At 41.1% G+C, this 25,140-nt stretch overlaps 1 protein-coding gene across 1 annotated transcript in view; it reads right to left on the reverse strand.

The window, feature by feature from the left end:
- The window catches only part of rras2 (RAS related 2), a 39,253-nt gene extending 16,083 nt beyond the window's left edge, over nucleotides 1-23,170 (reverse strand). The window contains exon 1 of the mRNA XM_057831006.1: nucleotides 22,755-23,170. Coding sequence (XP_057686989.1) covers nucleotides 22,755-22,856 — 102 coding nt within the window. The 5' untranslated portion in view covers nucleotides 22,857-23,170. The remainder of the gene's footprint in view (nucleotides 1-22,754) is intronic.
- Nucleotides 23,171-25,140: the final 1,970 nt, after the last annotated feature.

Below are 25,140 nucleotides of genomic sequence, written 5' to 3' on the forward strand. Positions count from 1 at the left end.
GCACCACACAGAAATTAATACATTTAATCATGTAAGCAGGATCTGTGTATTATTATTATTATTATTAAATTACAGGTGTTTTAGCTCATTTGAATTTATTTTATTTAAACGGGCTATTATTTATTTTATTATGTGTTTATATTTTACAAATGTGATTCATTTGTCATTTCAATGTATTCATTTATATTGTATATTTTATGTTGTATAACTTTAGTTCCTATGTGAATATTAGTTCCTACTTGTTTTGTTGTGGTAGGAGGGTTTTGTATTGAACACGGGGCCGTGTTGGTTATTATTATAGCAGAGAAGACGGCAGTAAATCAACAAAGACAAGTCAACTGTGCCCCGATCTACCGCTCAAGAGATCTGATAGACTCAAAAAGTGGGTTACGATTGCATATTAGTTTGAAAATCGACCGGATCCACCGTACTTTTACACGAGTGACTTCTGGTCTGCCCGATCCTAGCTAGTAGTATTGACGCAGGAGGGCCGTGTCTCGCGTCAAATAATAAACTCTGCCGTTCTTTTCGCGTGCGTTGCGTTGAGCCGCTTCTGGGACGTGTCTAACAGGCGGCCGCACTGCGACTGGTGTGCATTGGCTGATTGACTGTAGCGCCCGCGTTTCACTGCATTCTCGCGGCGGCCACGTTGTCGCGCCGTTGACGTTTCTGGGTTATATACTGTCCTACCGTATTGGTCCTCATTATAGTGGAGAAGACGGAGTAAATATAATCTACACAAAGAAACTGTAACCCGATCGACTCACAGCCTCGCAAAGTAAGGGTTACATTACGTGAGAAACTTGTTCGGTACGCCTCCGTTCCGAACCCAGCACCCTGTACCGAAACGGTTCAATACAAATACATGTACCGTTACACCCTTAACATATATATAATATAATATGTACGTTTTTCACTTTGCAACACTCCAGGAAAAGTGGAAGATTAGGTACTGTAAACGGCAGGGTGCTGTTACATGTTAGAACTTTTGTTTGAAAAAAAAAAAAAAAAAAAAAAAAGATTTTTATTTTGGTTTTGGATTGGGACTCAATATCGCCAAATCCTCAAAATCAGGCGACTTGGGCTCGGGCGCAAAAATATGCGATCGGGACATCCCTAATAATAACAGTTAAATGTTCAACACATGACAGTTCCTTGATATGCAATTTGATTGCTTAATGAAAAAATTGTAAGTCGTTTTGTTTCTGCGAGAGTCCTTGAAGTGGAACATTGTGGTGAAAGAATGAGACTGAGGGGACTGTAGAGGATGGAGGCTCCACACAACATAGAAAGGGAGAGCAAAAGAACAAGGAGGGGAGGGGATCTGCTTTAACTTCCGCTGGAAAGGCCCACTTTTCCCATGAGCTCATACAAAAAAGAAAGGTCACTTATTCAATACACATAGAGAGAAAGGGAGCGCACAATGTGTCTACTGGCTCAAAGAGCCCCTGGGGAACATTTTGTTAAAAGTGGGGAAGCAACTTAAAGACAGCTCACACTGCTGGAGAAAATGAAGCTATCATTGACCTGGATGAATGATCATGAGGCATGTTCGCCATTTGACCGTTTAGCACTTCCATTAGATGTTTACAACGGGATCTCAGTAAAACGCAGGGTCTCCAATGCAACTCAATGAACCCGAGCAAGAAACTGACAAGCTCGCCTGCGTCTAATGTGCGGATCAATAATCACTGGCTTCATTCACTGCCTTGTCCTTAGATGACGGCAAGTCAATATTTAGCCCTGTCAGACTAAAGAGAGGCCTTACCCAGACATTCCATTAACATTGTCACAGGTGATAAGCTCCAAGAACAAAACTTTTTATCAAAATAAATTAGCTGTTTAAACACTGGTTTAGCGATCCAGCTGTTGTTACCAAATCCTTTGACAACATACAATACGAAAACCGAAACTATACATTTATGTGTTCCAGTAATTTACACTGCCCATGCCCTGATTGTTCCAGGTTGAGATCGGAATCCTAATAGTTTAGTAACTTTGAATATGATAGAAATACAACACCCATGTACAGTACAAACTGATTAACAGTGGTGTCTTGAGATATGACTTTAATTGGTGACCATGATCGTTACGGAAAATACTTGTATTTAATAATTCCCATTAATCTGTTCCATGCACTCTATATATTATTGTACTTAATTCATTCATTGCCATTGACTGCGATAAACATCCAATCCATTTTTATTGGGAGGGCTGATCGCTGTCAGACCGCCGCATCAAAATGGATTGGACAGCTATTACCACCAATGGTGGCCAATTCGTTGATTTACCAACTAATCTTAAAGCAGATACAAAAACGGGATTGTTTCTGATCTGTTTCCTTAGTTTCAGTGCTGTAAGTTGTAATATATACCAAAGTGGGTCAATGTATAAACAGTTCATATTTAGAGGAAATTTGGTTGTCTCACACTGTCCATGTCAAGCCATTTAGTTGATAAACTTGTACCCTATAATGTAATTAGAATGCAAATCATTAAAAAATGTCTGTCAATTTGGTCAATAGCCCTTGTGCCTTGTCTGGGGACAGTATAATTTAGCCATACAGCGGCAGTACATGTGAAGGCGGGTAAGTCCTTCGTAAGCTCCAGTGATATTAACTATTCTTTAGAAATGATATAGCATAAGCATTCACTGCCAGTATACAGCGCTTATGTCTCAGGTTTCTGCTTCCATGTAAGAGCAAAAGATTTGACCAAAATACAGCTAATACTGTATCTAAAAGAAAAACAAGATATTTGACTCTTCAGTAGAAGTCACTTGAGTAGGACGTTCTTGAATAAGTGCATAAACTGTTGTGGCATTAATGGACCACTACTTGTGACACTCAAAGTTTTATGTACTTCCTTAATCTAAGTACATGTCAGGCAAGACTTGAATGGAATAACACTTCTTTATTCAGCATGCCACCGACACATCACAGAGATTCCTTTTATACTGTAATACCACACCCACAGGAAGTGCACACTATGGCAACAGCAGTGTGACATAAATATGTTACACAAAGGGTTTAGGTTAAGTAAATAGGGTACAGTAAATCTTATATACTTTAACATACGTTTTCATACCAGATGTAAAATTTAACTAGAAAGAAAGAATATGGCATTTTTCTCTCATTTACAGTATATTGTCAGTTCATCATGACGGGGCTCAAGGAACAGAGATGCTAAATTCTGTTCAATAATAGAAAGAAAGTCACCTGTTTGAATACCTTAAGAGCATTATAACAAAAATATAATGGTTGAAAGTATTTGTTACATACAGTGTATCACAAAAGTGAGTACACCCCTCGCATTTCTGCTGATATTTAAGTATATCTTTTCATGGGACACACCAATTTGATGTAGAGTACGGCGTATGGTCTGAGCACAAACAGGCTGACCCCCCACCTCTTCAGTCTGTGCAGCAATGCTGACAGCACTCCTGTAACGAGTCACATGACATTTTGAAGGGAAAATGACAAGCAGTACTCAATTTGGACATTTAGGGATGTGCATTTTTTCATACGGGTGTACTCACTTTTGTTGCCATGGGTTTAGATACTAATGGCTATATTTTGAGTTATTTTGAGGGGAAAATAAATAAACTGTATTAAAAAAGCTACAGCAGACTACTTTTTATCGTGTCATAGTTTCATTTTGTCATTGTTGTCCCATGAAAAGATATACTTAAATATCTGCAGAAATGCGAGGGGTGTACTCACTTTTGTGATACACTGTACCCTAGGCTTGACATGCTATTGTAAATCAACTCAATTCATTCTCTGCAACATTTTTATGATCCTTTAAGTGATTCACATGTGTACTTTTTCTGCCACTTTGTTAAACATTGTGCTGAAGTATTGTACAAATAGGCTGTGTAAAGCATGAAATGTGAAGGTAGGCTTACAAAAAGAGAAGAAAGCACAGGATAAACATCCCACCAAGTGAGCCAACTAATGCTTCAGCCCACCCCCGGGTCTACTCTGACCCCTGGCATTAAGACTTCAATCGTGCAGTTAAATATCAGCCTGTGCTACCATCTGAAGACTTTTGAACCCCCTCAAACGTCCCGAATCAAAGAGGTGACATTTAAAGGCTCTTTTCCTACTGGATCGCCGGTTTCAAAGCAGCCATATACACTGGTCAACGCAAAGAATTTCTTTATCTATAGTGCATTGGTACATTATGCAGATTTACATATACTGCATGGGGTTAAAAACTGATTCTATAGAATGACACAAAGACCCACAACTATATGAACCACCCTTATTGTTCTTTTTGATCATGTTAACTCATTTAGGTTGCCCTCCTATGATCGAAACCTACTGAGGTATGCCTAAACATTATCAATGCTGTTTCCACAAAATGTTTTCTTCATATTGGGGTGGTGTGGCTCAGTGGTTGAGTAGTCGTCGGTCCGATTCACAGGCCTGGTGACCTCGCCTTATTATCCTAGAGCAAGATACTGAACCCAACGTTGCTCCTGATGCTGCGTCAAAAGTAGGTAAATGAGCATACAGTGTTAAAGCGCTTTGAGTGCCTAAATGCTGCAAAAGCTGGAAAAGCGCTATAAAAGCGTAAATCCATTTTCATTTCTGTTACAATATCATAAATGTGCATGATCTCTTCTGAAGTCCAAATCTATCGCAGTCTTTGTGAGCACTACACCAGTACTGTACAAAATCGCCTGCTGGATATTAAGTTTTTAAATCTTATATAGTTATTCAGTACCATACCATGAGATACAGCAATAAAATCTCTCTGAGCAAAATATTACCTTAACCCTGTGTAATTTGACATTAAAGTACGGAATTCTACAATCACGGTATTTAGAGCAACAGCCTCTGGTATAACACGCAAAATGCTGGCCAGACCGCAAAACATAGACATAATATAGGAAGCAAAAGTAAAAGGGCTTTAGTATGAAAAAATAAACAAACTAACGGATTAGACTAAGTTTCACTCTTGTGCAATGTTCACGAGCATTGTTTCTACAACCTACTGTATCTTTACCAATAGTGCCACATAGAGGTGTGCGAAATTTCCGATTCTTAGATTATTTACGATTCGGCCGTGGAAGATTTGAGAACGATTCACTAACATTCAAATTCCGATTATTGAAATATGTTAAGTAAAGTGAAACGAAAACACACTCAGCGCGGTCTTCGGGACGCAATGAGGAACGGACCGAGAGTAAGCATCATGATTGTCATTACCCGGGTAATGACAATCCTCAACTCACAGCTCTTGCTCAACTCATGCTGCTAGATGCTAGATAAAAAAACAATAATACCTGACTGCTGCCGACAGCTGCTACAAACTACGTCCACATAATGCTATGGTAGATATCACGTGTAAAGAACTAGATGCGAAATGACAGACTCGACAGCATTAGCAGCACATGTATAGAAAACTAGATGGGAAATAACAGACTTGCTGGTGTTAGTAAACAGCCGCCATCTTAAAGCAGTAAATTCCCTTGAAGGCTGTTGTAGCGAACCTTCTAAGCGAACCTAATTAACTTTATCTAAAATACTCCTAAATCTGCAAAATCTTGACTTGAATCTATCTTTAAAACAGTTTTAAAGCTTTCACATGTCGAAAGTAGACAGAAGGGAAATTATGGAATAACGGGAGCAATTTTAGCAACTTTAACGGTTGATTCACAACATTAAATTAATTGAATGTAGTTTAAAGCTGCTGATACAGAATGGGGACTTGAGCACTTTATTTACTGTTTTGAACTATTAACTTGATACTGAAATAGTCATTTATTTAAGCCTGAGAGGCTTTTTGCACAAATTTTGTAACTAATGTACGAAACATTAGAAGCAGCTAATAGCTTGGAGCTGGGGTCATCAATAATGGATTTATAATCAAATCGTAGCCTCAGAATCGTAATCGTAATAGAATCGTTAGGTGCCCAAAGATTCCCACTTCTAGTGCCACATTTGGGTCCATATATGGTGGTTGTTTTTAAAGTTTGAACTCCCGAATCAGACATTTGCAGCATTAGCAGGGTTGTATAGTGATCCCTCGCTACATTGCGGCTGAAATCTCACGCTTTCAGTGCATCGTGGACATAAAATTTATGTACACCTTATTACCTCTACGGTAGTTGTGTATGTACACTTACACACCCCCATCCCCACATCCAATCCCCACATCCAAACACACATATGTATCATATGAGCACAAGTGAGAGAATGAATGTAGAGTACATATTATTTATAAATTGTTTTATGTATGTAAATTATTCATTTTCATTCATTCGAGGGTCACAGGTATGTTATTTATATTACTAATATTTTGTTTACATGTTTCAAATTAGTCTTTAATTCTCTAATGGTAGCACATTTATAGGGTTTTATATACACTTATTGATATTACCCCAAAAAAATGTATGTTAAAAAAAAGGGCGGTTGGGGGGCGGGGTAAACTTGTACTTCTGAGTTTTTCACTTTACGCGGTCGGTTCTGGTCCCTATTAACAGCGATAAGTGAGGGATCACTGTCCTGTACATCTTAGCCCAAAGGTGCCCAAACTGGCTCTCAAGGGTTGCTGGGGGTTCTGGTTTTTGTTCCTTCCCATCGAGCACAGACCGTTTAAGCAATGAGATTTTTGCTAAAACAAACAGCACCTGACTACAATCAACTGATTACACTCATAAGCAGTGGTGCGGGAAATGGGGTGCTGAGGGTGATGCAGCACCCCTGATATTTGGGAGAAAAAACCTTTTGGTAGAATTTTTTTGGGGTTAAAAATAAATTAATAAAACACATTGAAACAATAGCGTATTTAACTTTGGGGGATTAAACATATATGTTGAAAAAGTTTTTTTGTTAATAACATGGCCACCACCTGACACCTTGCTTGCTACTGGGTCATGTTGAATTAGGCGCTTTTGGAAAAGTTAAGTGTTGACAGAGTTGGCGCAAAAACAAATTAGTGTTTTTTTTTTTTTTTACAAAAACAACATTTTCTAAAATTCAATTCGAGGTCGAAAATGAAGAAGATGATGATATTTCTATCTACCTTTGGTGTTTTAAAATAGGTAAGACATGTACAAGACAATGTAGTCATATTATTGTTTGTTGTTGCTGTTGCGCTGCCGCCTTGCAGAGCGCTGTTGGATATCAGTGTGCAATGACCTTTTATATTTCAAATTTGTTCGTGTGTTGCACCTTCTAGCTGCACTGATTTGCGTTATAATACACAGGCGCTTTTTTTCCAATACAAAAACTCCAACACACACAGTAGGTGAAATAGAACGCTGTCTTTGTAGTAGCCTAGGAGTAGTATGTAAACTATCCAGTGTACTGGCATTGTGCACGCCTTGTATGGAGAAAACGCATGAGCATGAAAAACACTAAAAATGATCCTCAGCACCCCCTGCTGTGAGTGACTTCCAGCGCCCCTGCTTGTAAGACACCAGATTGGTGCAAAAGGGTCGTCCTGTTTTGTTGAGGAAAAATAATCCAGCACCTACTGCAGCCTGATGTGGAAAAGTTGGGGGACCATTGTCTTAGCCTGTCTATTCAAGCATAACTGCTGTGTGTCATTCTGCTAACATGTATTCTGCCGCATATTCACTACAGCAGGGGTTCCCAACCTATTCCACTAAGGCACACTGTGGGTGCAGGATTTCATTCTTACCAAACAAGATGACAACACTTTTTCCCCAATCTGGTGTTTTACAAGTGCAATCAGTTGATTGCAGTCAGGTGTGGCTTGTTTTAGCAGAAGCCTCATTGGTTCAACTGTCTCTGCTGGATCGGCTGGAACAAAAACCAGGACCCACAGTGTGCCTTGAGGACTGGGTTGAAAACCCCTGCACTACAGGCATGGCCTGGCATGGCAAAGCATCTGGGGCAATTCGGAGAAATCATTTCAGAAACACATCAGTGCTGGGCTTGTGTGTAGAATGGTTCCCGTTTTATTTTATTTATTTGTTTCATAAATACCAGTAGGTCTACTTGAGAAAGCACAATGTTTTATACTGCTCTTACATCCATTTTTTGGAATGTGCAGGTGAAGTCAAGCTGATAAACAGAGACAGATGATGACAGAGAAATTAAATAAAATAAAAAGACCATATTAGACAACGATTATGATCATACTTGACATCAATTGAAATAATTAAATTTTGGGGGATCAGTTAAATAACGACGCCAATCAGTCTCATCACAATATGTGACGCTTAACACATTTGATTGGAGGGACTGTAGGAGTGAATGAAATGCACAATCCACAAGAACAAAACGCCAAAGGGGAGAAAATGGCACACCGAAGAGAGGTGCATCCTGTGAGACTGACGAGTGCTGGCATGTTCCTGGCAAGTGTAAAAGCTGTTTAGCAAGCCTGCTGAGGTCTGCATAGCAGAAAACCAGAAAGATGGAAGATTAAGTACTCCGAGAAAAGTAATTAAATCAAAGTAATAATAAAACTGATTAAAAATTAATAATGAAACAAAGAAAACAAACGTGACAGTACAAGCACCGTACTGTATTGAGAATAGCAGTCTCTTAATCTGCCTCTTGTTGGAATTTAGGAGGGTTTTTTTTCAACAGAAAATATATGGAGCTAAGCTGAATGTTACCACTTGGTGAGGATAAGTATAAATTGACGTCAAAAACAAATACTAGCTGATCCGGGTTGTCATCTATGTTTTGAGTTTGCCAGGAATGCTTTGAGGTCAGATCTTTTCAGCGCCAAGTGGGATATTTCCGACTTCCCCAGTAGTTCGGAATGCCACATAAGTCCTGAAAAGTTCCAACATTAGCAAGCCTTTCGAACCACATGTGCCACAAACAAGTGCCTCTTCCTGGTGTGGTCTTAGCTTTTGATGGCACGTTCCAGAAGAGGGTAGTCTAAACTTTTTCTCTGCAACTGCAGACAGAGGACTCAAAGGGTGCAAGGGCCTGTTTGCATTCTTTACGATTCATTTTATATTTTATGCTAAAAAAATCAATATTGCCCAATTTTGTCTGTCGACTGTAAATGGATTAATCAACCTGTTAGCATGCAAAGCGGGCTGCAAGCTATAACTAGCATCACTACGAGTGACCTGGCCATGGGAGTACTGTTTCGGTTATACACCTCAGAAAAAAATGTAAAGCAGCTGTTTAGTTAGCATGTACCGGCGCGTGCAAATCCACAATTTTACCTTGTGTTTTCCAGCACCAGCTGTTGCTGAGGGCGAACACGCGTATGCAGTTGCTGCACCTTTTAGATCACAATTACAGTCACGCGACAGCTGTTTAAGTGACTCAAGCCAACTCAAATATTTATGTTCGCAGTGGTGCCACACACAATGTTTGTCTCTCAGCAGGACAACACAAGCTCTGAAGTTAAAAAAAAACTTCCTCTATCTCTGTGTTCTTGTTTCCAAAATATGTTTGAATAATTTTCTGATGACTTTTCCAAATGACCAAAAATTACTTGTGGACTTCGTCAACAGTTCATTTGGACAGTGAGTCATGTTGTATGTACTCCACCTGTTGTTGCTCCCAAGCCACACCCCCTTGATGGACAGCAGGTGTCCCACAAGTCCACTTGGACACTTTCTATATGAGACAACGCCAAATGTCCTCCAGCTGTCTGGCAGCCAGCCCAATGGCAGGCTTCAGCAATAGGCACCAATGCATACAAAAACACACACACACACAGACACACATTTATGATGATGAGCTAGACCAGGGGTGGGCAAACCAGTCCTCAAGGGGTGCAGCGGGTCCTGGTCTTTCTTACAACTGATCCAGCAGAGGCAGTTTAACCAATGAGGGGCCCGGGGTAACAAGAAGCACCTGACTGCAATTAACTGATTGTGCTTGTAAGACACCAGATTGGTGAAAAAGTGTCCTCTTGATGGATTGCAACGAAATTGCACACCCACTGCAGCCCTTTGTCAAATAGTTTACCCACCCCTGAGCTAGACCCTATTCTAGCTGACTGAATAAGAGGGTACTCCCTGGAGTGAATGCCAGCCAATTACAGGGTATTTACAGGTAACCATTGACTTTCACTGTTAAATAACTATTGAAAATTTTTCATTTATTCAATTTCCGAGCCGCTTATCCTCACAAGGGTCACGGGGGTGCTGGAGCAAATCCCAGCTAACGATGGGCATGAGGCGTGGTACACCCTGAATTGGTCACCAGCCAATCGCAGGGCACAAGGAGACGAACAAACATTCGCGCACACACTCATACCTAGGGACAATTTAGAGTGTTCGATCCGCCTACCATGCATGTTTTTGGGATGTGGGGGGAAACCGGAGTACCTGGAGAACCCAGACAGGCATGGGGAGAACATGCAAACTCCACACAGGAAGGAGCACGGAGCCCGGGATTGTACCCTTGATCTCAGAACTGTGAGACCGACATGCTAACCATTCTGCCACCGTGCCGCCCTATTGACAATTTAATGATAGTAATTTACTTAGTAGGTCTACATAAAAAAAACAATGAAGTCCACTTTGCCCGGCCCGAATTGCTTCAGTTTTCCCAGTTAAACATAGATGTTTGACTGCTATAGACAGGCTTCATGGTCTGTGAACAGGTTTAAAACCTTAAATTGACTCACAATCAGTTCCGTTATGCACATTCCTAGTCAATACATCATTGCCAAGCTTCTATGTCTGCAAAAGGGACTGTGAGCGGTATTAAGAATGACAGCAGGACAATAAAATAAGATTGGGTGCTTAGTAAGTGCTTTTTTTTACCTGGTAAAGCAATGACATCATTGCCACATTGTGCTTTTCTGTCAATGACATCATCTTTGACTTTCCTTTAAATGAAATAAAACTATTCCAAGATAAGACCTAGAAAGTTAGCTCATTTTGGTTATGGTAATAAAGTGATAAAGGCTTAGTTGGCATCAACTCCTGAGGTTTAAAAAAAAAAAAATAAATAAACTGAATTGGTGGATTAACCTAAACCAAGTTTAGATTAATGATTTTGACTACAGAAAGAAACCAAAAGGTGTTAAAGTTCTCCTAGAATACTGATAAACTACACACTAGGTTTTCCATATGAAAAGCATGTGCATTCACTGAGTGTTCCATTCTGAAGTTGTTGGGGGGTGAGGACCTAAAATAAGCAACATGTCATTTTCCCATCGCTGGAGTTGTTGCGACTGTGCAATGACTGTGAGATGAGAGACCTGATACTGTTGCCAGTTATTCTGAAACAGACAGATGTGTGAACACCAAACAATTGCCAAAACAACACAGAGCTGCCCGCTGTCTCATCTGTCTGTGAGGCTCAGTGACCGGAAAACACAGTCATACAACACCGTTGAGCACTACCATTTTAAAATGTGTATAATCTTTAGTTGCTGACAAAAGATAATGTAGGAACTATTATTATTATTATAATTATGCTAGTATAAATCAACTGTTGCAATATACTACGACAATTTGTAAAAATTCTTCCTTCAATTCTACAAAGATGGTTCTTGGATGCATGCATATCACAGAGATCCGAACAATCAAAGGCAAAGACGTGAGGGTATTTAGAACATAACTTAAGGATGCAAAACTAAAAGTGAACGTTTCCGAGATGAGAGTATATTCATAAATCATGAGAAAGATTGACTCCAAAGTGTGTCAAGTCCTATTTTGACATTGTACGAGACGTGTCAGGGTTTTTTATTTGCAAATTTTCACAAATCAAACATACATGTATTTCAAAGTTTTCCATCATTTTATATACTTGGCTTGTCTTTTGGTCATTAAAATTTGCCTGGGTTGTAACAAAACTATTCTGGGATGTGTCACATTTAGAGCACACACATTTATTGTCACCTTAAGTATAGTACTTCAAAAACTTGGGTTTCTTCAATAAGACAATCGTTAATTTAGGTGTAGTTATAGAAAATGATATATCATAATATTGCCCCCATTCATAAGATGAATTAATCTTAAGAGTTTGACTTCTATGAAGATGTACTAACCAATGCTTTTCTAAACTGGGTTAAAATTTTGCAATTACAAGGACAATCAGTTTTCAATTGGTTGTACATATGTACCTAAAGAGTAGACTATTATATATGTTGACGAATACAAGTGTGTTTGTATTGTAGCATGTTCGGAGTGTCATTCCTCCCTGGATACTCATTAGTTTCACATTATCTTGCAGTAAAAGGAGCGACCAGTTAGTCTCTTGAGCGTTACCAGATGAGTGGGAGTGTCTTTACAGATCCTGAACTCCCTTTCGTGTGTGCATTCCTTTGGTATGCAGCGTGGCATTTTGCCAGGCTTAAGTGGATTACCTCTGTAACAGGAATGTTTAGTCGTCCAAGTAGATACACTCATATCCCAAAATTTGGCAAGAAGTTATTAAAATTACTGCTGGCCAACAATTACAATTTTTAAATCGCAATTAATCGCATGATTTTGTAATTAATTATGCAATTAAGCGCAATATTATTGTTTCACAAATTTCAAGATGTGAAAGAAAACTGTATGCCGTATTGAAGGCACAAGAAGGACACTATTATAGCTTGCGCAGGCTTTTATTTAACAGAAAGTGCACCGATATTTTTCTTTCTACTGTGGTCTATTATAAAGCAAAGCAACTTTAGACTGTAGCACTTAGGTTTCTTCCCTTGTTAGACATGTGCAAAATGTATGCACACTTTTGACTTCACCAGGTCTTTTTGGAACATGGACTTTAGTTGGACCACTACCACAATATAATTGGTTCATTCCATATCTGTTTTAGAATCCAAAATCAGATTCAGATTCAGATTCAGAATATTTATTGTCATTGTTACAAAGAAAGCACAACGAAACTTTGTTTGGAGCATCCATCCAGCTCATACAGCTAAGTTGGTAAAGTGCAAACCCATAAACTAAATACCCATCAGTACCAAGTGTAAACATTGACACAGTTTTGGACATATGTACAGCAAAGATTCAACAGCAGCATGAGGTCGTGTCAGTGCTAAAGTGCAGAGCAAAAATATACCAGTTGAAAACAGGCAAAAATCAGTGCAAAACCCAGATAAGTTAATCAAGTATAATCAAGTACAGCCTACTGGTTGTCAACCAATGGGTAAGTGTCAGGGAGGAGGAAATAGTGGATAGTGACATACTGCAACAATGCAAACCAGCTCAGAGTTATTGTTGTTGGTGGATGTGGATTATTGTCCGTAAGAGGGGTGCAGAGAGGGGAGAGGGGCAGAGTTCAGTAGCCTCACAGCCTGTGGGTACAGACTGTTGGACAGTCGTGATGTTCTGGCCTGTATGGCCAGAACATCACGGAAACCGTGATGCTTTGCATGCTAACGGAAAACAAATAACGACTTGTTATTTCATTTCTCGTCCTCAAATTTTTCGCTGTTTTGATTTTGTTTTTAAACTAAAAATAAAATATGAGAGAATGGAATTATCATGGTATTTTTGTTCATTTTTTTTGGTTTTGTATCATTCATGACTTACCATTAATTTAATGTTACGTACTAATAACTGTAATACATTAGCTATCGTGCTGCTCAATTCACCCATCAATGGAATCATCCGATAGAGACTAACTGACCTTCCTAGAAAAAAAAAAATCAATAACTTCTGGGTCACAACACATCGAAAATGATACATTTTTCGTGTTAACACAGCAATAAATTAACGCCGCGTTAGCGGGTTAATTTGGCCAGCAATAATTTAAATAAATCCTCATGTGAATGTTCACAGTTCAACACTCACAGGAATGCCTTTGAATCATTACAAGCAAATTGATAAATATGCCCAATGCTTTTAGATCGCAAGATGCAAGCATACAGCAAGCTAATATCCAGCAACCGTCAACACACACTTTAGAGGTAATGCATGGCACCAGACTCAAAGCACTCGGAACAGTATTCAATTTAGGCTGAAAACAAATACTTGAATCAATGTGGAATCGGGCAATTATAACTGAGGTCATTGATCATTACCATGATTGCAGTTGTTAAAACCCACAAAAATAATAGCCTGTCAAGGTTATTTTATTCTTTAACTCCCTGATTGCCTACATCAGTAGTTGTTATTCTGGGTAACATTATTGTACGTTTTGTGAAGTAAGTTTTTTTTTTTTTTTGCAAACAAGTATTGTTTAACAAGTGTAATCATGGATATATTTTTACTGCTTACACCCATCTTGTTAAACTCGATCAATGTATTCTTACCAAAGGTGTTTAGGCATTAATTACAGTGCACCTGCACCACAATAGGGGAAGCCTTGATACAAAAAATAGGAAGTTGAACTTCATTTAACAGGAGTATCTGAAGTCTTTTTGTATGCATGCTGTACAGTGGTACCGCTACAAACGATTTTAACTCATTCCAGGACTAGTTTGTAAGTCAAAATGGTCGTATGTCGAGCGGGATTTTCCCATAAGAATACATTATATTTCGATTAATTCGTTCCACAGCCCAAAAACCTACACTAAATGCGCAATAAATACTGCAGGTACACTTACAAATAGCAATTACACATACACAAAACAAAATGAATTATGAATACAAATCGGAATAATAATAATAATAGTGTAACGAATCGGTTTCTAATGTGGCGGTTGTGTTATGCATGCTGTTCCTGAATGCACCGTGTGACAGATGACAGAGTGAGAAAGGTGCATTAGAGTTGGAAGCTTTTACTTTCTCTTTTCATGTTCTGTTGTTGTTGGCGTCGGTTGCGGCAGACAGTAGCCGTGTTGTGTTGCACAAGTTCTGAAATAAACGATTAAATACCTGACGAAGCTGGCAACTTCCTTGCCAATGTTATATGTTTTTCTATCATTCCCTTCTTAATTTCAATGTTAAGTGTTACCTCTATCCTTTTTTCACCACCTGCACTAACCTTCTTGGGACCCATGTTGATTTCTCTCACAAGAAAATCTGACGTTCGTCTGTCTTGCGGGAAAACAATGAAATGTGCGATACTGTCATAAATTGTATTTTGAGCAAGTCGTCATATGTCGAGACACATGCTAAGTCAAATTTTACGTCTGATGTTGAAAGGATTGTATGTCGAAGCGATCGTATGAAGAGGTACATATACTGTACATGTAATTAATGTTATTGTTGAGTTGAAATAGGTTGCTGAAAATGAAACACAAACTTAAAAGATAAAAATTCTTTAACTGTCCTAAAGTTTTAAGAATGTAATTGTTTTTTATTAAACTTACAGTTTGGCCGTAACGAACACGATGTTCGAACATAAGAATGTTCATCGGTGCACATGGCACCAGGACACCTTAGGCCGCCCGTCTATGATCGATTTTGTAGTCATATCATCGGACCTGCGGCTGAATGTTCTGGACACTCAGGTAAAAAGAGGAGCAGAGCTGTCAATTGACCACCACCTGGTTGTGAGTTGGATCAGATGGCAGGAGAAGAAGCAGCGCAGACCTGGTAGGCCTAAACGAATAGTGAGGATCTGCTGGGAACGCATGGTGGAGGAACCTGTCAGACTTATTTTCAACTCGCACCTCTGGCAGAGCTTCGACCACATTTCAGGGGAAGTGGGGGACATTGAATCTGAATGGGCTTTGTTCTGCTCTGCCATTGTCGAGGCGGCTGCTGAGAGCCGTGGCCGCAAGGTAGCTGGGGCCAGTCGTGGTGGTAACCCTCGAACCAGACGGTGGACACCGGAGGTGAGGGGGGCCATCAGGCTGAAGAAGGAGGCCTACAGGGCATGGTTGGCCTGTGGGTCTCCTGAGACAGCTGACTGGTACCGCTGGGCCAAGCAGAGTACAGCTGTGGCAGCCGCCGAGGCAAAAGCTCGGACGTGGGAGGAGTTTGATGAGGCTATGGAGGAAGACTATCGAGCGGCTCCAAAAATGTTCTGGCAAACCGTCCGGCGCCTCGGGGGGGCAGACGGCATTTCGCCCTCACTATTTACAGTGGAGGCAGGGAGCTACTGACTTCAATTGCAGACATTGTCGAGCGGTGGCAGGAATACTTTGAGGAGCCCCCTTAATCCCACCAACACACATTCCATGGAGGAAACAGAGCCGAGGGGCCTGGGGTTGGTCAGGTCGGTCACTGGGGCAGAAGTCGCAGAGGTAGTGAAATTAGTCCGCGGCGGCGGAGTTCCGGGGATTGATGAAGTCTGTCCTGGTTGACGCGCCTGTGCAACCTTGCGTGGTCATCGGGGGACAGTGCCTTTGAATGGCAATCCGCGGTAGTGGTCCCTATCTTTAAGAAAGGAGACTAGAGGGTGTGTACCAACTATTGGGGAATCACACTCCACAGCCTCCTCAAGAAAGTCTATGCCAGGGTACTGGAAAGGAGGGTCCAGTCGATAGTTGGATCTCAGATCGAGGAGGAACAATGTGGTTTTCGTCCTGGCCGTGGAACCACAGACCAGCTCTTTACTCTCACGAGGGGGCTTGAGGGGGCATGGGAGTCTCCCAATTCAGTCCACATGTGGTCTGTGGATTTGGAGAAGGCTTGTGACCGTGTCCCCAGGGGCACCCTGTGGGGGGTAGTCCGGCAGTATGGGGTGGATGGTTCTTTGCTAGGGGCCATCCAGTCCCCCTACCACAGCAGTATAAATCTGGTCCGTGTGCACGGCAACAAGTCGGACTTGTTCCCGGTGAGGGTTGAACTCCGCCAGGGCTGCCTTTTGTCACCAGTTCTGTTCTTGACTTTCATGGACAAAATTTCAAGGCGCAGCCGGATCGTGGAGGGGGTCGAGTTCAGTGGTGGGAGGATCCCATCTCTGCTTTTTGCAGATGTTGTGGTGCTTCTGGCTCCATCGCACAGCGACCAACAGCTCTTGCTGGGACAGTTCGCAGCAGAGTGTGAAGTGGCTGGGATGAGAATCAGCACCTCCAAGTCTGAGGCCATGGTTCTGAAGTGGAAAAGGGTGGATTACTCGCTCCAGGTCAGGGATGAGTTCTTGTCCCAGGTGGGGGATTTGGGGATTTAAAATATCTTGATGGACAGGCGGATTGGAGCGGTGTCCGCAGTGTTGAGGGCACTTAATCAGTCTGTCGCGGTGAAGAGGGAGCTGAGCCGGAATGCGAAGCTCTCGATTTACAAGTCAATCTACGTTCCTACCCTCAGGTATAGCCATGTACTTTGGGTAAAGACCGAAAGAACAAGATCGCGGATACAAGCGGCTGCAATGAGTTGCCTTCGCAGAGTGGCTGGGCTCAGCCTTTGAGAAGCTCGGTCATTCCGGAGGGACTCGGAGTAGAGACGCTGCTCCTCAATGTCGAGAGGAGCCAGTTGAGGTGGTTTGGACATCTGGTTAGGATGCCCCCTGAACGCCTCCCTCGGGAGATGTTTCAGTCATGTCTAACTCGGAGGAGACCCCGGGGCAGACCCAGGACACGCTGGAGAGATATATCTCTCGGCTGGCCTGGGAACGCCCTGGGATTCTCCCAAACGAGCTGGTGGAAGTGGCCGGGGAGAGGGCTGTCTGGGCCTCTGTGCTGAGGCTGCTGCACCCACGACCCGGATTTGGATAAGCGGGAGACGAAGACGACTACTGCCCTAAAGTGTGGACTAATCACAAACACAATCAGCATTAGTTGTAAATAAAGTATTATTCAGAAAGTAGATTTCTAAAAAAAACAACAACAAAAAACAGAAATCACAGGTTATTTTGGAGAATAACTTTGCCTCAGTCTCAAACTAAGTATCTTTACGACAAATCAACAGGTGACCTTCCCCTGAGTGATACACTTATACCCCTTTCCCACTGGCCAAAAACCCCGTGTCAACCCACTAACAATCGGCTTTTGGTGGCAGTGGGAAAGGTGCAGCGACCCGCCTCGATCCGTGTCAATCAACCCGCCAAGCGACCCGCGTTAAAATCACCTCAGCTCTGATCGTCTTGCAGTGTGAAAGCAAAACCCCGGGTCAACAGTCAACACCCTAATCTACGTGGTGATGTAGGCTCTTACGTGATGCATCATAACAACGTGCCAGTCGCCTCCCATTTAACACGCCCCACAACCGTAGTTACGTCGATGCTAACAACAAAGCTAGTAGAAGAAGAAGAATTCACGTCGCCTACGTTGCCTCAGCACAAGCAGAGTGTGCTGCATTTCGATCATTTTGAGGGCAGTAAAAAGCATGAAAACGGAGAACACAAACGGAAAGGAAGCTTACATGTTGCTCTGCATTGTTTACTTCCTTGATCTGAATGAATTGTCGACGCACATTTTAGCGTGGTGATGTCACGTAACCTTACGCACGGCTGAGGAGGGGTGGGAGGTTAAGACGGGTGGGGAAAAAAAAGAGACGGCTTTTTTTTTTGTCAATGGGAAAGGTGCCAAATGCCAATTGCTAGTGGATTGCATCGGCTTGGAAAAAAACGCGCGTTGACCCACTAGTTTCAGTGGGAAAGGGGCATTACAGTACTTCATAGCTCGCAGGAAACCCATTTAAACAGGTACTGGCCACACTTTAAAACCGAAATGTCTTGTTGCGGACCAGTGTGCTGTGACAAGGAAGCATTACTGACTTCCTGGAGATGGGGAAAAAAATGTAGTCATCGACTATGGTATACTTGGATAAACTGGCTTCCTAGCACTATCAGCAGAATGGCATGAGATCACTATGATCACTAGGCGAGAAAAACAAAGCCTGTAATGGGCAGATACGGAGTAGTTTCACATGAAATGTTTCCTTTTTATCATTCTTTCACCTTGTCCAAGGAGGGTTTAATTCTTTAAATTGATCCTAATTCAAATCCTTATGCTATTTCTCGTAAATGAATCACAGCCATTGAGTGAACAACTCAAAGTCTTCTGGATCCAAGGAAATAAAGCATAATACAATCCACATACACATTGAATCACAGTGGAACCATCACATTTGAATTTTTCGGTGGTGCAATTTAGATGTCAACCAACATTTCCTGGAAAGACACTCTCAAGAGTCAAATAAGTTCAAAGCGTCATCATTTGACTCTCACGAGATTTGCTGGCTTACCACGTCAGCTCAGCAGATTTTTCTCCCCTTTTTTTGCACTGCAACAGAATTGTATCAGTGATGGCAAAGAGATCAACAAGGATGTTCACTTTAAATGGAAAATACCTTGCAGCCCACTAAAAGCCTGAGTGTTGGTTGATTACATTTTATTTACACTGTAGACATACTTTAATTTTACCAAGATGATTTCATATTAAACATTTGTGAGCCACTACAAGCAGAAAGTTCGATTGAAAACAAACAAAAAAAAAGATTTTCAGCTGTGCTTTTTGTGCTTTTGTTGAGAATTGAAATTGGCTAAATAATCATTTTTTACCTTCAAATTCAAGGATTACAAGTCCATGCAACTTTGTGAAAATGGCCAAAGTCATGAGGCATGTTTGCCTTGCTAGTACTAATAATAAACTCACTGTAATTTATTTGAAATATCACCCAAATGGGTCTCTTTTATTTATTTATACAAGTTCCTGCCTTTTTTGTACCAAAAATTTACTGAACTGAGCACTTCAAGAAGCTGAACAGGCCTACAAAATATTCAAGTCAGATCAAACAACATTCAGTTGTAATATTTAAAAAAAGTTGCCAAGTGCCACCAACAAACAAACACACTACCCCACATGCAGCCTCTAATGTGAGTCACGTTTTTCCGTACTTAGAAGCTTCCTCCCTCTAAGGCATCGCATTAAACAACACATTGCGTTCCATGTTTATCAGATGACTCATTGGTGTGTCATCCCAGCACTATCTCAGCTCATGACAACTGCTTGGTATGTGGGTGCCCAACAGGACCCACCACTCAATATCAGCGAGTGACATCCTCTTTTATACATTAACTCCACCCAAAATCCCTGCCTCAGCACTACGCATAGTTTTTTCCCCTCTGACTGGAGCGTGCCATCCAAACACTCTTAAAGTCTTTGTAATCTTGTTTACTTATTGTATCACATTGAGAGATTGCATCAAGATCCAGACTTATTACATCTGTTCCACTGCTAAATTAACTTATGGTGCGCATTGTACAGTTCCTTTGGCATTGTATTTAACTTATTGGCTGCCATGCAGTCATCATGTTTGTCAGTTATTCACATTGACTTTTTAATTATCTATCAAATCTATAATTATATATAATCGTAACTATATCATAGTTATCTATCACATCAGTTTTTCAAGTGTGCCTATTTTTACATTAGATAAAATCACCATATAATATGCCCCCATTGATGTTTAGCAATAGTCAGATTCTTTCTGAGTAAGAAACTAAATATTAAAAAAACCTTAACACCTCATAAAAATTAACACCGATAAAGTGTATGAGAAAATGTCTGTTAAGTACCCTATATTTTTGGCAAAACATTAAAAACCCTGCCAAGACTCACACCCACGTTCCACTGATTCAGGAAGCAGGTCAAATGTTTCCATCCAAATCTAGGAGGTCTTACGTGCAGCAGCAGTTGAGTGACTTCCTTTGCCAAAGGGCCAAATTCCACATGGTCCACAACCATTAACATCATCCCACCCAGACTGACCCAGACCCCTCCCACCCTAACTCTCTGCGTAATTCTCGGGGAAAGCCTCGACTTCACGAGCAGCTGTTAGGTTGTCTTCCCTGGCGGGAGAGCTTGGAAGAGGTTGGACGCTTCCTCATGCTGTCAACATCTCCTCGTCGCTCACTTTTACAGCGTCGTTGATGCCAGAGGAGCACGAGGGCGGATAAACTGATCCCAAACATACACTGAGATCCAAACCTCAAGCCGGTCACACTTTGTTTACTGTACTTCTCAAATTTTATCATGAGAGAAATCTTGGGGGGGTAGTGTCAGGCCGTGTTTTTAATGTGCTGACATGGTAAGATTTTGGATTTAATAACTGCATGAGATGATGACTGCAGTTTTTTCCCCCGTTTTAATACAGTGAAAGCGAATCAAACCGTTTGTTGTAATGAAAACTTTGCTTTCATTCAAATTGTCTTCATGTTGCAAAAATCTTGTCAACACAACTCAATTGAGTACATATTTAAATCCATAACTTTTCAATGTTTTTGGTAAAAGCAACACAACGAATATTTTAACTGGTTTTGTAATGAAATATAGGGTTTCCCACAAAATTTGTGATTAGCTAATCTGGAACTCCAAGAATCTGGGCCAGTGCTATCTGATCCCTTTTTACTTGGTATGCAGTTAATGAGCTTTTTGAACCCTCATTAGAAACCCCCCCCACACACACACACACACACACACACACGCGCACACATTCACCAAAAGCTTTTCACCCCCACTCTGAAACGTGTGCCAGCCCACCATTGTCTGACAGCGTGGAGACATGCAGCTGCCTGCCGTCTAGCCCTCGGAAGCAAGAGCAAGGCATCAGTTATACACTATGAATACCCACTGCAAAGGGCAAGGTTGGTCATATTGTGTGTGTGTTTTTGTGAACTAAACGGCCATGATGAGGGCCACAAAGGTCAAAGCAAGACTGCGTAAATTCGCAAAGTCTTGGAATGCAACCAGCAGGAGCATCTTTAACACAAGTGTGACATGTAGTTTGTTAAGTTTTGTTATCATTGGAGAGGTGGGTGGTCTCCATAACCAGATCTTGTTTTGTGGAAGTCACCTGAGCTCCAAACTTAATCATCTTTTCTTGGACATTTTGTGCCGCTGCCTACGTACTTGCAATCAGTCAAGCAAGGTGAATTTGTGTGCTGGAGCATATTTCTCATGTGATTTAGCTGTGGACTCTTTTCTTCTCTCTGGTTGTTGCCATGATGTTATTCTGGTTGGGGGTCAATGAGGCAACTTTAGGCCAACTATTACCTTGCCTGAAAATGGCTGTTTTTGCATATCTAGAATAAAGGGTAAAATACTAAAGTACAGTAGATTATTTAGGCCTTCGTACTTTCTTTGAGTGCTCGTTTAAAACAAACAAACAAAAACTCTAATTTGAAAAAAATAAAATACAAAAACATACAGGAACAGCGTTTTCAGATGTTATCGTTAGGCAATTAATAATTTGTTAAACAGGATTGTACAACATTATGCTAGTGTATCTAACTTTTTTCTTCTTCTCATTCTGATAATTATACAAGTTAATAAAAGAGCAACATCAATGTGTGTAAAAGTGGGGGGAAATGGTGGCGTTTTGGGAGGTTGGACCAGATTATTGCCACACAATTTCATTTCAATGGGGAAACCTCATTTAATATCAGTTGACTGATTTACGGGGTTGTTCACAGATCAAATTAAGTACTGCTTTATTTTGTGACAGAAGTTATTGGCATAAGTTTTCATCAATGTTGAAATGTATTTGATGTGCATGTAAATTCAGTTACGAGCCTGGTTCCAGAGTAAATAAATCAGGATATAAATGATTGTCTGTAAAAAATGTTTTTTTTTTTTTTGCAAAGTTATCAAAAGGGGTTATCACTTTTGCACTAAAGTCAGTACATGTTGGAGTCTATCCTTTGGAGTTGAATCAGTACTTTCTACTTTTACCAAATCATTTATATTTGTACAGTATATATTATTATTATCGGTACTTTTACTTAAGTGCAAGTACTTTTGCAACCTCTGCTTAAAATCAACTTCCTCTTTCCTCGCGCAGTAAAAAGTAGGCGATCGTTTTGACGCATTCAAAATTGACAGACAGAAGATCCAAAACAGGCTTAAGAATTCCTCCAACCAAACGAGCCCTGGCCAAGTTGCCGCAGGCCTTGCAAAGTAGCGGCGAAGAAAACAAACCCCCCCGGTGCCCGCTTCACGGTGCTCAGTCCGGCCTCTCTCCGTGTTTTGGGCACCCAAAGAAGAGGGAGGGAGTACAGCCCGACTGACCTGAATAAACTGGATCGTCAGGGCCGATTTGCCCACACCGCCGCCTCCGACCACGACCAACCGGTACTTCTCCTGTACCGAGCCGTCCTTCCAGCCTGCCATCGAGGACACTTCGCCGCCAGCAAGCCCCACTTTTCTCCTCTTCAACCGGGGAGGCCTTACGCAGTCTGGAGAGAGAGGGAGAGGGAGCCCCCGACAGAAAATTGCCGAAATGGGCTTGTCGTGGCGAGAAGGAGCACGGAGGAGTCCCGGAGCTGGCTACGGGTGCCGGTCCATACGTGTGGCAGTCTTTGAAGCTCGACAACACTGCCTCTGTCTGCGACGCTCAACAAGATGTGGACACCGGAGAAGTGATCGTCAGCCGGTGCAGCTCCGGCGTCTGTCGATAGGGGCTCCCAGTGTGCACTACGCACACTCTCACGCTCCTGCAGCCTATTCCTGTTCTGAGACCAGTGTAGCGCACTCACATTCCTTTACACAACCTACACACGGTAGGAGTTAAAAAAAAAAAAAAAAAAAAAAGTAAAACATTTTATCTCAGACAAAGTAATAACAGAAAAGCTAAATACAGACTATGAAAATTACTTAAAGGGACTCTGTAATCATTTTGATTTGTTTCTAAATAATTGAAATACAGTATGTTTGAATGTACATTAAGTAAAACGTGTGCTGGCTGTGAGCAGTTTAGTGCAGAATTGCTGAGTTATAGTCACTCTTTTTCATCTCTTGAGCAGGGACATCACCGAGCCCCTTGGTTCCTGGTCCGCCCCTTCAACTATATAACACCAGGTGCAGAGGTTGGTCGTACTTGTAACGAGTTACATTTACTCCGTTATTTACTTGAGTAACTTGAGAAAAATGTTCTTCTAAGAGTAGTTTTACTCAGCCATACCTTTTACTTTTACAGTACTTGAGTGGATTTGTGAAGAAACCCTACTCTTACGCTGCTACTTTGGGCTACACTAGTTGTTACATTTTCCCTCTTTATTCTACATATTGTATTTTACTTCTTGTTTTGCCAGAGATGCCAACAGTGGCTCAACCAGTTTCACCAATGAGACGTCGCAATAATAATCACATGACTCCATTATGATGCAGGGTTGCTGACAAGCAGGCAGCAGTTGTCTTGCGCAGCAACGGCCGACAGTGAATTCATTAGTGGGTTACAGTTCTGCCAAGGGTCTGCTGAATTTCTAGCGTTACTTCCAGGGATCCCAGTGAATACATTAAAATACATATATACATACAAGATACATCTTCCATCAGGTACCTACGTGTTTTCTGGAAGATCCTCTTTGTGTAATAATGCATGGCGCGATATACGGTCGGCCAATAGCAGCAATGCAGGAACTCACACAGCAAAACTGCTTTATGCAGCAGCAAGCACCAGTAGATGCATAAATGACTAAAGCGCAATCAAGGGCCTGTCAATTTTATACAGAAATTGTAGCTGACCGTACGCATTGCCACTGCTGCACAAGGCACACCTCCATACTTCCCGTAGCTGTTCTCCGCCAGGCAACTGTTTCGCCCTTGTAAAGCCTTGCTGGTGAAAGCTGCATTTTCCCACATCCACGTTTACATGAGTTGTTCGTACGATGAGTTGTGTGGACACAGCAAACATCTAAGTAAAGTATCATCTGTTTTACATTACATTTATCATTGCAAGTGATAGTAATAGGTAGACATTTAGCATTTGAGCTGGACATTGTTTGACCACTTTCATCGGACACATCTACAGCATATGTGACCTAACGGGCCAGCCTATCCCCCATTTTGAAACTTACATTACAAAATTACATATACTTAGCGATGTTTTGTCAATTCAAAATTTGCATGCTTATTAAACACTTTTCTTAGGCAAAATCAGTGTTGATTTTGATCGCACTGTCGTTTTGAATGTAACATTATATATACTAGTATGTATGTATGTTATCATATATACATCCTACATTTTACATAACCGTTGTTTATAAGGTTTGCAAGATTTGTGTTGAAAATGACCAGAATGCCAATTTTCAAGCTACTTTACATGGTCATTTTTGCTAGCCTCTGCAAACAGACAGATTCTCATTATTATGTGCCTGATTTAAATGTGAATGTTAAATGTTTACATTTATGCTCTTAGCCCTGATTGGCCATTGGAGGGTGCATGTGTTGGAAAAAATATTGAGACCCAGCAAGGCCATTGACAAGTCGGTGTGTAGGAAGCACTGAGAGAGCAGCTACTTGTATAATAAAGTGCAATGTGACATCATACCATAGCCAATTTCAAAGCTGCTTGTTGGCTGACTGGTGTGACCTACAAAAGCAATCACATTCAAATCACAAAACAAAGATGACAAACTTCAACCAGGTCACACACTCATTTTGATTTATGTTATGC

This window comes from Corythoichthys intestinalis, chromosome 1, assembly GCF_030265065.1.
Source record: "Corythoichthys intestinalis isolate RoL2023-P3 chromosome 1, ASM3026506v1, whole genome shotgun sequence".
Lineage (NCBI taxonomy): Eukaryota > Metazoa > Chordata > Actinopteri > Syngnathiformes > Syngnathidae > Corythoichthys > Corythoichthys intestinalis.